Here is a 16,530-nt window from a genome sequence, read left to right on the forward strand (position 1 = left end):
TATAAAGTGATGTGATACACTCAAGTTATATGTCAAACTAAAGCCCTTGTCATTCTAAAGAGAATGGTACAAATTTGAGCTTTCTAGTACAAACAGTTTGAGAGTTACATGCTTCTAAATATTTCAAAATGTTCCTACAAACTATTGTTTTTATAATTTTTAAAAAACTTATATATCAGAAATGAAAGGTTAAAAAAAAAATTTAACTTTGTATTTTTGGTCACACTGATGATGAAAACCCAATCACCAACTATGATAAATTTTGAATACCTCAAGGTTTAAAATAATTACTTTATTGGTTGATTTGATATGGAATGTCCCCAGTGATATATAGTAAAACTTAAAAAATCATTATATCCACACTTATTCAGATGACAAAATACTCATACTTAAAGTAGATGAAATTTTTAATTAAGATGATCTGATTGTATCAAAAATTATTTTTTTTTCAGAGTTATTATTACTCACATACTTTTCAAAGAAATATTTATTGACAGATATTTCTAATGAGACCTGTACTGTTATGAAATATTACGACAATCTTGTAAACATAAAACAAACTGTAATATAGTAAAATTCAGTATATAAAATGCATTTCCTTTCCTTGATAGCCAAGACTTTATTTCAAAAACTAAGTTATAAATTGAAGCTTGTGATTTCCAAGTGTTTTTTGTGAAAATACCAAGTTGCCAGTTGCTAAACAGCACTTCAAGAATTGCTCTAAATAAAAAAAAAATAATATACCACAGGAAATAAACTAACAGCTAAATGAAATAATAAAGACTACAAAATTTGTATTGGAACAAAGGCAAAATATGTTAACTATTTCAAAAGAATATAACTATAAATAACAAACTTATATTAAATAATATTCTGTTTACCATAACAAAAAAAAGTTAATTATGGTATCATTTTCCTAGGCTTTCAAATATCCAAATAATTTTCATTGTATATTGTACAATGGACACAAAATTATGCATATTAATTGATTTAGCCAATAACATTCAACATATTTTTTTAGTATAAGTTTATCAATAGTTAATGTCCATGGTTGATTTTAAATAAATTTTTTAAAGAGATAGCATATACAAAGGTAACATCACCAAAGACAAGGATTTAAAATTGTATTATTAAATTATTAGAAAAAGGTTCTTTAATTATTTAAAGTTGGTGGACTAATAAATGATAAAGTGTTTAAGAGAAATAAAAAAACTGCTGACAATATTTTTAAAATTAATTAATTTTCATATTCAGCCTGTAGTTATAATGTTTTAACGTACAATGTATTTTCAAGAAAAAATAGTATTGAGAAACATTTTAAATACTGTTAACATTAAACCAAGATGTATATAAAACTTTATTTTAATAACTTACCTGATAAAGTCTTATTATGTGCGGATGTTGAAGTTGTGTCATTATTTGAATTTCCCTAAATATTTTCTTCAGGTTGTCTTCATCTAATTTTGTCTTGTCTATTATCTTAATTGCAACCTAAAACACAACGTAACTCATTAAATAGCAGTATTTCAGGTTCTTCAAAGTGGCTATTCACTTGATGAAAAGAGTCCCCAAAATGTTCTTATGTTTAAGACTAGGTACTTCAATAAATTGTAAACAAAATTAAATGGACCTAATTACCTTTGAAAATGTCATCAAAACCCATTACGTATAAGGTAATCACACTCAAAGAGCATTTATGCCAACTCAACTTTAAAACAAGGATTTAGCACATGCACTCACATGCACTATGATAAAGTTATTTTAGTCTACAACTCAACATTCTGTTGTGAACTTTTTCATTTCCTAATTGACCATTGCCATTATAGGGCAGAAGAATTTTCAATAACAGTGATGATGTAAATAAACTATATACGGAATGATAAATGTAATTGTAAATTTTAGTATGATACTAGAAACAAAATGCATGAACTATATTGCACTATGACATTTCAACTCAGAAAAATTATTGTATTTGCACACTTTTCAGGGACAGCTACAGGAAGACTTTTAGGAAGGGGCTATTGAACAAAGAAAGGATAGAGTTGCAAAACATGAAATTAAATAAGTCAGAGATATGCTTAGAATATTTACAAATTTATGGTCTCAAATAATTAACTTTAAAGGTTTCATACAAGTTTTGATGAAAGAAAAGTTTAACACAAAAATTTAAGTATTTAAGTTAACATAAAAATACCAAAAAAATAAAATAACTAAAGTTTGGGCTCTCAGAAGGGGCTAACACCGCTAGTCTCCCCTTATTCTTCTGGAGTAACGCGTGATACTTTTACCTTGTAATTTTAGCTTGTATGTATATGTTTTATGTAAATATAACTTGGAGTAAGTCCCATAGAATTTATGTATGCTCTAATGGACAATAAAAAAATTTGAAAATGAATGAAGACTTACACTGCAAAGAAAAAGCATTGGCAAGACAGATGCACGTTTTGCTTTACTACCTGATAACGTTTGGTAATAGATTCAAAAAATAAATAGATTAGGAGCTAAGCATATATACAAAATTAACACATGTTTTCATGAAAAAATGATAACATTAAAATTATTGTTACTGAAACCTAGAATCTACTTCATGCCTGTAGGGAACAAAATATGCCAATAACGCATTTTATCAAAGTTGAACCTACGACAATAAAAACTAACCCTCCATATTTACGTACCATATATGGAAATCACGTGATGATTATTCATGCCCTATGGTGCACAATGATTGCAGAGCAATCTAACTATTGTCTAGCGAACACTAAATTCAAATATTTTGGAATTTTTAAGAGAATTATTTCTAATTATTTCTATTATTTATTACCCATTTTAATATTTTTTTTTTGTAAGTTTGTGTTAACTTTACAAAATTGAATTTTTTTATACTTTACTAGCTCATGCCCAGCATGCATTGCACTGCCTCAATCAATTTTTTTTGTAATTTGTTTAAAGTATGTACACATATACAAATAAAGCACCTCTCTCTCTCTCATTCTGTATCTATGTATATCTCTATATCTCTATCTACATATAAACCTGCCTCTTTTTATATACACACCTCTGTATCTATACATCTATATCTATATATGTAACTCTATGGTAATGCAAATATTAAAAATCTACTTTTTTTAATCTATCTTTTTACCTGTCATGGTGTGACATAGGTATATAAACACTTGCATGTATTTGGATGCAACGATTTGTCAAAATTTCAAAGAAATCACTGAAGAACTTTCAGAGATTTAAGATTTTGAATGAACATTTACATTTTTATTTATATAGCTTTGTCGAATTAAGCTTATTTTGCTAAATAATCAAAGGTTTTTTTTAGAATATTTGGGCATGTGCAAAGGATTCTTGAGCTTCAACTTCTATGATTAATTTTTAACATGTTGAAATGGTTGAGTACGTAGCGATGGTGACGAGTGGTGAGAAATGTTTTTTGTGGCTGCACAATTTATAATGGTACATTTCATTGTGTTTAAGGAAGATGTTACAGTGTTAATTTTTGTAGTGCCACATAATTAGTTTAATATTTCAGTTAATGCATAGTCTGGCATATTTGCTCCAACCAATGTTAATGCATGGATGTGCGATGATACAAAATTATATTGCCTATGCAATAAGTGAGTTTTTTCTGTATTATTTACCCTGAGTTTCTGTTTCTTGAAATTTGTAACATTTTCTTGTGAATTGCTAAAGTTACCTGGGATTATTCTTTGAGGCCTATGTAAATGTAGGGCTAGGAACTTCATGGGATGCTAATTTAACTTAAGATAAAGGTTGGTTAGGTCAGGTTGGACACATTTAAAATAAATTAAAAGTATTATTAAATTACCGAAAGTTTCAGAAAGGTGCATTTTTAATTCAGACAATTTTGAAAAACTCACTAGATGTGCAGGGCTCAAAAAGTTAAGAAAATTTGTGTAATTGATGCATTAAAAACTAGTAAATATTTACAATATATTTCTTTTGAATATTATCACTATGTAAAAAAATTAATTTTAAAATGTAATTTTAAGGGATATTAAGGATATTACTTCTGGTGATATCATATTACTACCCTATTTTGTGCACTGATCACAGTGTATTTCCACTCACCTGCACATCTTTAACACTGTTTTAGTGAACTTTATTTTCATATATTCTTTCCATCTTAGTAACTTCACTGTGTAAATTTTTTTCACTAGTAGTTTGCAGCACTTTTCCATTTATAGTTTCTCTTTCTAACGATGTTTACTTCTTGTTCTTCTAGCCCTCCTCACAAAGAAGTTTTTCTATAGAATTGAGTCTGAACTAAAATCCAGCTTTTGCATAGTCAGTACTCCAAAAATAATACTATTTTACTACTACCCCCCCCTTCACCCGCCAGCCTAAACATATATAAATTAGGCTTCCCCAACCCAGCTATCAAGAACATTCAGTAAAATGGGGGAATAGAATGAAAGTAGCCTAAAATCACCTAGACTTTGAGGAAAATTACAGCAACCAATGTCGAAACAAAAAAAAATTAAAATACCTAATATAAACAAGAGAAAAAAATATCACAAAAACTCATCCATTTTGAAGACTGCATTATAAATCTCTATTGATGATTATCCATATGGACAAAATCTTGCGTATTTCTAAAGGCAGTATGAATCCTTGATGATATCTACAAAGTAACTAGTGAACACCTCAATAAAGAAATAAGAACATAAAAAAACAGTTCATTCACAAACCTCATAGACCCCTTGTTTTTCACAGTCTAATGTTCCTACATTTGAAATACCAGCACGGGTTAAAAGAATGAATGCTGAGATGGCGAGAGGTGCATGGAATGAAGAGGTGGGGGAAACCTGCCCGGTCACTGCAATGTCTGCCACGTTCCCCACTCAGTGTTACCCACTGAGAATTGAACTCTGATCACCTTGGTACGAGGTCAGTGCCAAACAAAAACTCTAATCACAATATGAACTAATTATGTCCGTTCTAGTGAAAATTCTTTCTTTCGTATTCAACTCACAATCATAATTAATTGTTATAACATACATTTTTGTTACGTCCAAGATTTTTGAAGTACTAAATTAAAACAGCAAGCATCATGTACCACAGGATCAAGGGATAAACTTGGCTAAGTGATAGGGAATATCTGAAATCAGTGTTAGGCAGATGGTAGCAACTGCACTGTCTTAACTTGATCACCACAGGGCATAATGAAGATCAACTGATGGTGATGCATCATGTGTAAATATGTTTGATTCAAGTGCAAGGAGCTGTAGGCACATGCCACATTGGCCCGCTCTAGCAACCCAGAATAATAACAAGACATTTTAATCACTGGAAAGTTTATGATGTTTTATATGATGAAGTTTGTCTTGTTGCCAACATTGAGGATGAATTATTCCCTTAAGATAAAAGTTGGTATTTATTTCTATTTAGTTTGAGTGTTTTAAAGCAGTATTTTGTTTCATTATTACTTCTCAAAAAAAAAGCACATCACAATTTACATACCAGGTCCAGGCAACCTTTCACATATTCACTGTAGGCCTATAGGCCTAGGTCGTCTCTCGATTACACAAAAATTAATATTTTAAGTAAGGTACGATATCCCGCGGATATGTCCCGAAGGGGTACGACAGTCACCCTGGGCCAATGCCGACGCCTGGGGTCAAATTTCTAGTCGATCATACAAAAAAAAGGTTAAACTTCAGCCTGGCCCCGACCATGACTTCACTTGATCATTCGGCGAGTTGCAGACGACGTGACCGCACGCGATGATAATCGAGCGACAACTAGTTGAACAACGAAGTTGTCTTCCCTTACAAAGGTGAAAACAAAGGGAAAAAACTGAGTGGGTCAACCGGCCAATCACAAAACAGAACCAGGTACATGACCATATAAGGAAAGTGCATTTCTAACATTTGTTCCCAAAAATTTGGAAAGTAACTTCACACCACAGCATCGCTCACAATGACTGGCTGGAGAAAGAGCACCAAGCCAAAGTTCAAGTCCACTACACACTTGGTTTCCCCACTAATTTGAGGCATGGTGACAGAGTGTTACGCCTGTGTCTTCCTTTCTTTTCAAAACTTCTAGCATGTTACTGTCTCACTACCCAGAAGATATTTTAAATTTGTAACAACATAATTAATAAACATAATTTTAATGGACCAAGCAAAATAGAGAAAATAATAATGAAAATACATTAATCTTTATGTAGAACCTAACCAAAAATAATTAATATTGAAGCACAATCAAAATACCTTAAATGACTATGCATAATAGAAGAAAAATGAGCAGAAATTGATTATGAAACATGAAGAGCACATCTGTAACATAACATTCTCATTTCAAATGTTATCAAAAGCGGGGAGCAGGAATTATGCTATGTTACAAATGTTGTAACTAAATCTCACAAACTATTGTTCCAAAAATTTTTTCTTCCTTTTGTCATTGTTTATTGATGTATGGCAACATGGACCCTCCTACCCATTAAAGATCCACTGAGTTCTGAAAACATCCCCTTACCCTCCATAGTGAGCTGGATATGCCCTGTACGCTGTATAAAACTTCACTGGTGGAAAATTGCTTGTTATATGGTCACACCTCGCAGGAAAATAATGTATTAGTTGAACATGCCAAAAAATAAAAATGTCAATTCACCTTCTTTCAAATGAGCAGCTAAACTATACAATTAACAACATGGTAACTAGCCTATTACCGTACAGGGAGCAAGCAAACCCGAGAATAAAAAATTCCCTGACTTTTCCAGGTTTGGAAAAAATTTTCACTAACCACTGATATTAGTTTGTTGCCGAAACACTCAAAAGAAGAATGTGTTGATTACGTATTTTTATATGTGTATGTATACCATAGCTAAACCTATGATCAAAATAATGTTTTAATAAAGATCTACACTGCTGTCATGGTATATTCATTGTAAAACAAAAAAAATACTAATAAACTAGTTTAAAAATTGCAATTTTTGCATCTAAAACACACAAAATATTACTAAGGAAAAAATAGTCAAACCCAATTAAATTGTACACACAAATTATCATTAACAAATGCTTACTTCAACACCACAGATTTCTTTCAGCCTATTATTTATACTTTCAAACAAGTAAAATAACACTTATTCATTAATTGGAGTACTAATTTCTGCTACCTCTTCAAAAAACATTATGATCAACATAAACTAAAAATATAGTCAAGTGGCAATAAAAAAAAGGAAAGCAATTAATAACACTTTTGCACCACTAGAACAAACTGGGATGATTTTTTGTCAGGTAAGCTAATATTTTTATGACTTTAAAGCTATAACCTCATCATCTGATATGTGTGTGTGTTTTGATAAGAGCAGCTCTTTTTGCTTGAGTTCATTTAAGAGTGTCAGCTCTCTTCAATGCTTTTTCAGTTGGATTTACATTTGCATGCTGCTTTTCACTCGCTTCTTGATAACAGGCATAAGCATTTCTCACGGAATGAATGAGAGGTTTGTTGATACACACATAGCTGAATCCTCCCAAGATAGTTACAGTGTCCTATTCTCTCATTGCAACTATGGAGTCTGCTTTCATATTTACAATCAAGCTTTCAGCATTTACTGATACTGTTTACTTATTCAAGATTTGCATTTCCATGGGAGAGACATGCAACTATCTTCATCACCTTGAAATATTTTATAAATCAAATATGAACATGACTGAAAAACCAAGCCGAAGAAAACTTTGCATGATGCAATAAAGGGTATCTAACATAGTAAAACCAATAACATTGTCAAAAAAGGCTTCGCACCACTGTTGCATGGACACCATTATCATAATTATATTTCAATAATTATCTTCAAAAAGTGAAATATAAAAAAAGGGCACTACCATGAAATAATGAGGCTAAGTGAATTGAAGTACATTTTGTGTAACTGCAAAATTAACTAAACAATGAATGAAAAATATACTTTACCACTCTTCTCCCAATCAAAGTGCACAAAATCAAGAACTCTTAGACAGACCACACTTCACTATTGCAACAGGCATCTAACCACAGCCCAGAAGTCAATGTGCAAGGTTGAGCAAAACGGAATGGGATAAAAACTGTTTGTAACACTTAGATACAGGATGGAAAGCGGGAAGAAGGGATGTGTTGGTGGAACTGGCACAAATAAAAGAAGTATCTGCTATAACTTTAATTTTTCAGTAACCTTATAAAAATTCCTCGACTACATAAGAAATTTCTCGGCATTTCCCCGTTTCTGAAAATCCTCAGACTTATCCAGGTTTTTCCTGTTGCCAGCAACCCGTACACGAGTTCATTTTTATGGATAGTGTATTAACATATTTAAATAGCCTGGATATATAACTGATTATGTTTTATAAACATTTGATGGATAAACAGTTTCTTCAGTAATTTGTCAGTGAATTGTTTACTAAAACTTCTGGTGGTATTAGCTAAAGCAACTGTAAGAATAAAATCTGGAAAAATGTATTCTAAAACAAATTTTCATTTTCAAAGTTTCTGAAATTTTACACTGACATGCAATACATCTATTCTATCCATTACTAATGTTCGCATACAAAACCCTTCATTTATTTTAGGGAAAAAATTAATTTGTTTTATAAGCACCATACTAAAAGTAAAAATGGTAATCTCCTTTAGTTGCAATGTTTTCAAAGAAAAAGAAAATTGAAATTTTTTGAACCAATATATATGTGTGTGTGTATCTTATAATATATATAAATCTCGTGTCACAATGTTTGTCCTCAATGGACTCCTAAACCACTTAACCGATTTCGATGAAAATTGGCATTTAGGTGTAATATTTTCCAACTTGAGAGATAGGATAGTTTTTATTTCGATTAATGGTCTTAATCTTATAATTTTAGAGTTTTCTAATGTGATGTATGTATGAGTTGGCAGAAAATCACCACGGCAACGGCTGTAGCATTGTTGATGCTTCATTCGTCTCCATGGCAACGACTATTTCATTGTTAGTGTAGTCCTCATCACTCATTAAATACAGACCACCAATTTTTAGATATATACAGGTAAATAACTATACACTGGTAGAACAAAGTCGGTCGGGATTTGAAAGTGATATAAATTATTCAAATTAAGAAGACAATTACTAACTACATCTGATTTCTAAAAAGGTCCCCTTCACCAAGTCAACTGATTTCGATGAAAATGGGCATTTATGTGTAATTTTTTCTAACTTGAGAGATAGGGAAACAGTGGGCACTTTGTCTCCATGACAACGTTGCGTGCTTGAGAGTCGGGAAACCATCGGTGCTATTCGTTTTTTCTTCGGTACATTACAAAGCATTGTATTAAATTTTTGTCAAAATTAATTAATTTTCATTTTATTTCATTTATTATAACTGTAAATAAGAGATTTGGTCTCATTTCCCCCTCCCCCCCCCCCCCCCCCCCAATTAATACAACCGTGCGAAGCCGGATCGGGCAGCTAGTATCTATATATATATCTGTGTGTGTGTGGTGCTGACCTAATCTAACCAACCTTTCACTTTGGAAACATTCATGTTTATGAGCAGAAAACCCTAAGAATATAACAAACAGTGTTTACAGAACCTTGAAATTATTTAGAAATAAAAAAAAAATCTAGACATCTAATTTGAATTATGACATTAAGTATAAGAATTCTGAAAAACCAGATTATGACTTAATGATTTAACATGCTTTCTATTCTGTCCATGAATATTTGTGTCAATCACAGAAACACTAAATGTGTTACTGTTCTGTGGATTTTTCTCTTCCTTTAATTTTCCTTTTTTTTTTTTTACATGACATTGACAAGCTAATAGTTGAATCTTCTATTCAAACCAGCAGATAATACATAACAAATCCGGCAATAAACAGAAATGCTTATTGGGTTTATTTCAACTGTGTGAAGTTTATTTCTCTGCTTAAAATTGCAGACTATTTATTTTTAATTATTATAGTGTTTGTTTTTAAAATGTTGTTGACATTGTGCTTGGTAACACAACCTGGCACAGATAAAGGATACTAGGGATACTAGGGAAGGCCTATTTTAAGAAACCACCTCAGTATTGGCTTCGAAACATGCAAAACATAAATCAGAATGGCCACACTGGGATTGGACCATAGCTCCTTTGGAATGCCAGTTCGATGTCTAACTACTATACAACCTTTCTTTATACATGTAGACAAAAAAAGTGACTGAATCAGTGTAGCCACACAAATATGTAATTTTCCTTGACTTTCCCTAACTATTTTTTTTAAATAATTTGCCTATTTTGCATTTTTCTTAAAAAAAAAAAGAAAAAATCCAGCCCTCACATCTCCATAGCTGCTCTTCTAGTTCTTTCTCCACTGTATTTTAAACCTAATTTTATAATGTGTACTATTATTCATTAAAGCACAATATAAAAAATAAAAAATGGAGCATGACATTTCCCCTTAAATATCTATCACTGTGGAATTTCCATGACTTTTCTGAGTTTTTAAGTAAAATCCCCGGACTTTCCCTTATTTTCCTGAATGTGAAGATCCTGTGAATGCAATAAAATAACACAACTAGCCTAAACAGAGTTTTGAAATGAGTTTTGTTCAAAAGTTGTGAAAATGTTACGTTGTGTCCGCTGTCCAAATTTAAAGGCTGATTTTGGGTTACTGACTTGTAACTTAATGACAAGAATGTAAGTAAAAACAAATTGTGAAAATAATATATTAGGTGTTCTCAAAAAACTTTGGCTCCATTGATTGCTGAAAGGGTGTTTTTTAAGTTCATGTGGCGAGTGCTATGAAAATTATGAATTTTACAAATTTAAAATTTAAAGACTTTCACTTTTTTCTAGTTTAACCACACAATTTTCTTCATTTCAATGACTTCTTCACTACTGATTGTAATTGTAGGTTGCAAGAGTTTTAAAACATTTTTAGTAACAATACCTACCTGTAGATTATTAGGTACCTTATTTGTCATTTAGGATCATGCTCTTTGTCATTATGAGTTTTTAATAATCTCACAGCAATCAGGGACAAAACTAGGGAGGGGGGGGGGGGCAGATGGGACTAGTGCCCTGGGCACTGTATTTAAGGGGGAGGGGGGTGCTAAACTAGCAGAGTAATTTTTACTATAGATATTTACTTCAATATTGTAGTGTTAGAGGGCAGATGAACTGAATTATTTGTATTTGAAGATACATATATGTCAACTATTTAAAAATGGTATTTTCTGAGTACCATCAAAATTACGGTGGTACATACGACTGAATTATGGTACATACACCTTCTAGATTGTATGTCTGGCAACACTGACAGGGCCCTGTGGGAACCATGGAGGGAAACCCTCTACCGACCTTGGAAAGTCACCCCCGCCCCGCCCAGGCACCAGGAGTCTGAACTGTCTTCAGCTGATAACAACAACCCAGTAGGGTCATTCACCCGGGAATATCTTTTCATGTTTGTAGCATTTCTGTTCTGTCAGTTAAAGTCACTTTTGTTGTTGGCGATTATGCAATCTCATCAACTGTTTCACAGTCCTTTTGACAATCATTTTTAATCACAAAACATGTAAAAAAAAACTTTCTGGTGCAGAATTCAAACCAAGAGCTAAAGAACGAGAAAAAGAAGCTCGCCAGTTTTTATTCTTGTTATCATCTTGGCTTAATGTCAAAGACATAAATGAAGAAGGTACATTATTAAATAATTTGCAAAACTAATATAACAATGATTTTTTTAAGTGTTACTTTCTTATTTTATTTATTTTAATAGAAAACTATTGCACTAGAACTTAAATCGAGCTACGTTTAGGTCTAACACTTAATTTTAAATAACATTTTTTTAAATCAGTAGGCAAACAAAGGACATTAATACTTTGCTACGCATGTCTGTCTGTTCATTGTCGGTACCTAATATATGTATAATTTAACGCTCTGTTAAGCAATTATGTATGATTAACCTTGACATTTCTGTGTATACAATTATTGTACTATTTATTGTATCATCAGTGTGGGTATTTCACAATATCATTCTTGGAGAAGCGGTAATTTAATATTTTCTGATTATATTTTTGATCAATGATATAGCAGTCTGCACTTTGAGAGAGCAATGTTTACTATTAAAACTCAGAAATACTGGATATATATAGAAGTAATCTTCAAATACCGGTTTTGTTGCCAGATATAAAAATATTTTTATGGAAATTGGATCAAACAGACCTACAAAATAAAAAAATAAAATCCTTTCAGCACAGTCTACAGGCATAAGTAGATTTAGACGAACACCAATCCCCTCACTTAGCACGACTAATTTACTTAATATGTTTCAAAATGTGTAGGGAAATATTCATGTAATATAAATGCGTAGAATAACACTGAACGATAAATATGTCACGCCATTTATCTTTATAAGCCTACCCTCAAATACGAAACCACTTCACGGGAGATAGGTGGTCATGTACTTATCGTCAGTTGGCTGGTTGGCTTGCCCACCTGGACATGACCAACTCACGTCACATACTTTTCCATCCTTTACTGGCAGTCAAACTGATATTACTGTCCGGATATTTACATTTTAAGTTTTTAAAAATTAAAGTGCTTATTCGCATATCATCTCTTGGTTCACACCAATCCTGTCAGGACCGTGATATTTTTTTCATTGCACCATTCATTTAACAACCTTTTTCATGTGAATCATTTGTTCATTTCTGTTCCGTATCTAATGTCAAATATATTCCAGCTAGTACAACCAACAACATCAGACTTATAGTTTAGTCTAAATGGAGAAAAACTGAAGAAACAGGCACTTGATTTAGTTACCACATATAAAGAAGACTTAGACAGGGACAAGCTGATGATAGAAGTTGAAATTTTTAAGTATCATGCCTTGGATTTAAGCCCTAATATGAAAAAAGCTACACCAGCAGATCTTCTGCCATTAATATACAAGAATGGGCTTGAAGGCGCGTACCCTAACATAACGACAGCATTGAGAATTTTTTTCACAATACCAGTCTCAAGTCGCCTATAATTAAAGAAGTTTTAGCAAACTAAAAATTACCTTAGAAACTTAACAGGTCATCAATGACTAACCAACCCGAGTATCATATCAATAGAGCACAAGTTAGTCTCAAAGCTGTCTTTCGAGGGTATTGTGAAAACATTTGTAGCCATAAGAACCCATAAAGTTAAGCTTTAGTTCAAGATTTCTGTGTTTAAATTCATTTTTCTCACAATTAGCCAATAGTTTAAGAGAGTGTATAAAATGTATAATTATAATTCTCAAGATAACGAGAAAAATCTGTTATTCCTAATATTAGCACTATTTATCATAATCAAATATCCTGTTCTTTCTGTTGATTCAGCACATACATAGTCCTGTATCATTTGATAAAGTTTTCATTTCATTTGCAGCATTTATGATAAGTATATTGTGAAAGGATATACCAAACATGCTACTCTTAGATTATTTGCCAATTAAATATCTAAGAATTAATTTGGTGTTTTATCTAGTACTAAAAATGAAATGACTGCAAATAAATAAATTTATTTGTAATCTAAGTTGAATAATAAATATTTGGAATAGTGGAATTCATGTGTGGTGGTGATATGACGTGTTGTCGGGAAACGTTTGTTTTGGTTGGTTGGTGTGGGGAAAAATTAGGGGGGTGGCAAGGTGAGTTCTTGCCCGGGTGGAAAAAAAGTTGTCTAGTTACGTCTCTTACAGTAATACATAACCACTTTCTGTTTTCAAAAAGGCATACCTACATTTCATTGCTAAAAATAAAATCTTCTAAATTATATTGGCTTACATTGAAACCTATATATCATGCTGTAGCAAGTAGCTTTTCTCCATTAAGTAATACCTCACACAACTGACTTAAAACTACTCTAGATGGAAGACTGTACATTATTATTAAATTTAAGGCCTAGTACACATGAGTATCTTGTGCACACCCTCTAGTACATCTCAACTCATGTTAGTCATGAAAGGCCACAGAGCATGCTAGTGACTGGTATACAAGCCTTGTTCATGCGCTAAAGGGGCAGTTTTATTTTTCACTATCTTCCGTTTACAAGTTCAGCATAATGAAACAGAATTGAATATGCTTAACATCTCAAAGACATTGAGGTCATTACAGACGATGAAAGGTAATGCGATGCTATTAGAGCATTGATGAAATGAATAGGTGGGTGAAATGGGAGTATTCTGAGAAAACCAACCAGTGTACAGAGACATCCAAATTTTGGACTAGCAAAAAATTCAGGTTTGAACCCAATGGAAATCAAACTCTTTTTACCTTGGTGTAGGTGAGTGATAAGACCTATTAAACACAGAGCTCCCCAGATTCATTGAAAACATTAAAAAAAAAGCATAGGCTACATAGGTATCATTAAAAAAAAAAATATATATATATATATATATATATATATATATATATATATATATATATATATATATATATATATATATATATATATATATATATATATTAGCTATGTAGGCTACATTAATTGTTTCAACATAAAAACTTTTATGTTAAACACAATTTTATTTTGTCTTGGTTGAAGCTAGAATGAAGTTAAAATGTTTATTTCAAAATTATACATTAATTAGTGGTTGGTAAAAAAAAATTCTTTCAATAAAAAAAGGTAAACATTCAACTAATTTGTTGTTGTAGAAAGTGAATCTCCTTTATAGTAAACAATTTTGCAAGCCCTACTCTGTGTATTGTACTCTCTCTTGATTGCGTACTAAACAGAATTTAATTTTTTGTTCAATTCCACTTTAGGGCTCAGTGGGCCGTGTGTACTGAATGCGTGTGTGCATGCGTGTCTACGAGAGTCCGAACTATGGACCGCCAAAAGATCACTCATGTCAATTTAAAAATTTAAGATAGCGAGCTATTGTTCAGAGCGCAAAGTTACGGCTATTTTGAAGCAAACTCCGTACAATTTCCAACCAACCAATCATAGGTTTACTATGACATCAGAATTTTGTTACGTCTTATGCATTTACAAGGCAATTACTGACATGATAAATTATACAGTATCACAAAAAAAAGAACAATCTTTTAGGAATTAATATCATAAAATTTAAAGCTCTTGTCAACACTCTTACCTTGGTTTTCGTAACAACGTGTGTTGCAAGTTTAACAACAGCGAAATTGCCTTTTCCAATTGTCTTGCCCAATTCATAATATCCAACACGGACTATTCGTTCTCCTCCAACATTTTGGTTACTCCCCGCAGCACTATCTTTTCCCCACACTAATGCCATTTTCACTTTTTTCATTCCCTACAACTAACAACCACTAGCTCAATTAACCGTGTTGGGGACACAAACTGTAGAGTACGACTATACCAAAAATCGATAGGTCGATTAGATTTAAAAACAGTTCTATCGATCTTAATTTTTACTAAGATATTGCATTATATGATTATTCAAGATAAAAGTAATATGACAAAAATATAAGGAATGAAAATATTTTGAAGCAAACTTATGATAGTCACATGAACAACTTAAAATAGAGATATTCAAGTGAAAGACACCATGATAAAGGCAAAAAGATTATAACTAGTTCAATAGTTTTAGGTCACATGAATGGAAGAAAAAATTCGCTAGAGAAGATAAAAATAATAACCTCGGTAATTAACTAATTTAAGAGTTGTGTTGCAAGAATCTCAGACATAAAATTTAACATATTAAATTTTAAAATTATGCAGAGTGTGATAAATATATGCAATATGTGTTTTCAACTACATTTCTGAATGTGAATCACACGTAGTTTCCACACCAGCCGCTAGCATTCATTGCTGGAGCAATTCTGTCGACTATCAAATCATTCGATTTTAAGAATGAAAGGTTTCACCGTATAATGAAAATGCTGAAATAAAATCGAAAAAGACTTTTGAAAACACTAAACCTGGATTTGGACCTAATTTTCGATAAGGAATTTCATTAAAATACTGCCCATCTTGTTAAAATTCACTAACCAGTTAATACCATAAATCTGGCATTTGGTTTTGTGATTCATGCCATTCACCTCAGATGGCAGCACTGTAATAACACATTTCCATTCCATGTGACTTCAAATCCATTCTAGAATATATTCCCACCAAATACCATTCTACGAAAGCAAAGATTTGACACCAGCCGATAGTGCGCCTCTTAGTCGCACAGGCTGCGATGCCTCACCGACGCCTCTCAAAGCCGTGTGCCACGAACACGCCCGCGCATGCAACATGGTGCAAAGAGTGTGAGTGCACCGAACGACCCGCAGCTAGCACCACCACCGGCCACATCGGCGGAAGCAATCCGCCGGGTGTGGCAATGTGCTTCCGCCGGACTATAGCATTCAAGGGCACATATTTTCTCCCACAGACATAAACTATGTAATATATAATTCTTCATACATTTTTACTTATTAATGTAATTGTTCAACGTGCGAATATGTCCTAAACTTGGCCGTGTCTGTTCCCCGCGCGCTGCGCTTTTGGCGCGCAATTAGCAAGCCCGCTTTAGTTCTGCGCTACAAAGAGTCGGCATTATCCATCGGGAGCTCGGAGA

The 16,530-nt window shown here is 32.5% G+C and overlaps 1 protein-coding gene across 2 annotated transcripts in view; it reads right to left on the minus strand.

The window, feature by feature from the left end:
• The window catches only part of LOC134529008 (serine/threonine-protein kinase SIK3-like), a 129,872-nt gene extending 114,550 nt beyond the window's left edge, over positions 1 to 15,322 (minus strand). For both annotated transcript variants that reach the window (XM_063362676.1, XM_063362675.1), the window contains exons 1-2: positions 15,082 to 15,322; positions 1,375 to 1,491 (exon numbers count right to left, since the gene is read on the minus strand). In XM_063362676.1, coding sequence (XP_063218746.1) covers positions 1,375 to 1,491; positions 15,082 to 15,255 — 291 coding nt within the window. In that variant the 5' untranslated portion in view covers positions 15,256 to 15,322. The remainder of the gene's footprint in view (positions 1 to 1,374; positions 1,492 to 15,081) is intronic.
• Between the last annotated feature and the right edge of the window lie 1,208 nt (positions 15,323 to 16,530).

The sequence above is a fragment of the Bacillus rossius genome, chromosome 2 (assembly GCF_032445375.1).
Source record: "Bacillus rossius redtenbacheri isolate Brsri chromosome 2, Brsri_v3, whole genome shotgun sequence".
Classification (NCBI taxonomy): Eukaryota; Metazoa; Arthropoda; class Insecta; order Phasmatodea; family Bacillidae; genus Bacillus; species Bacillus rossius.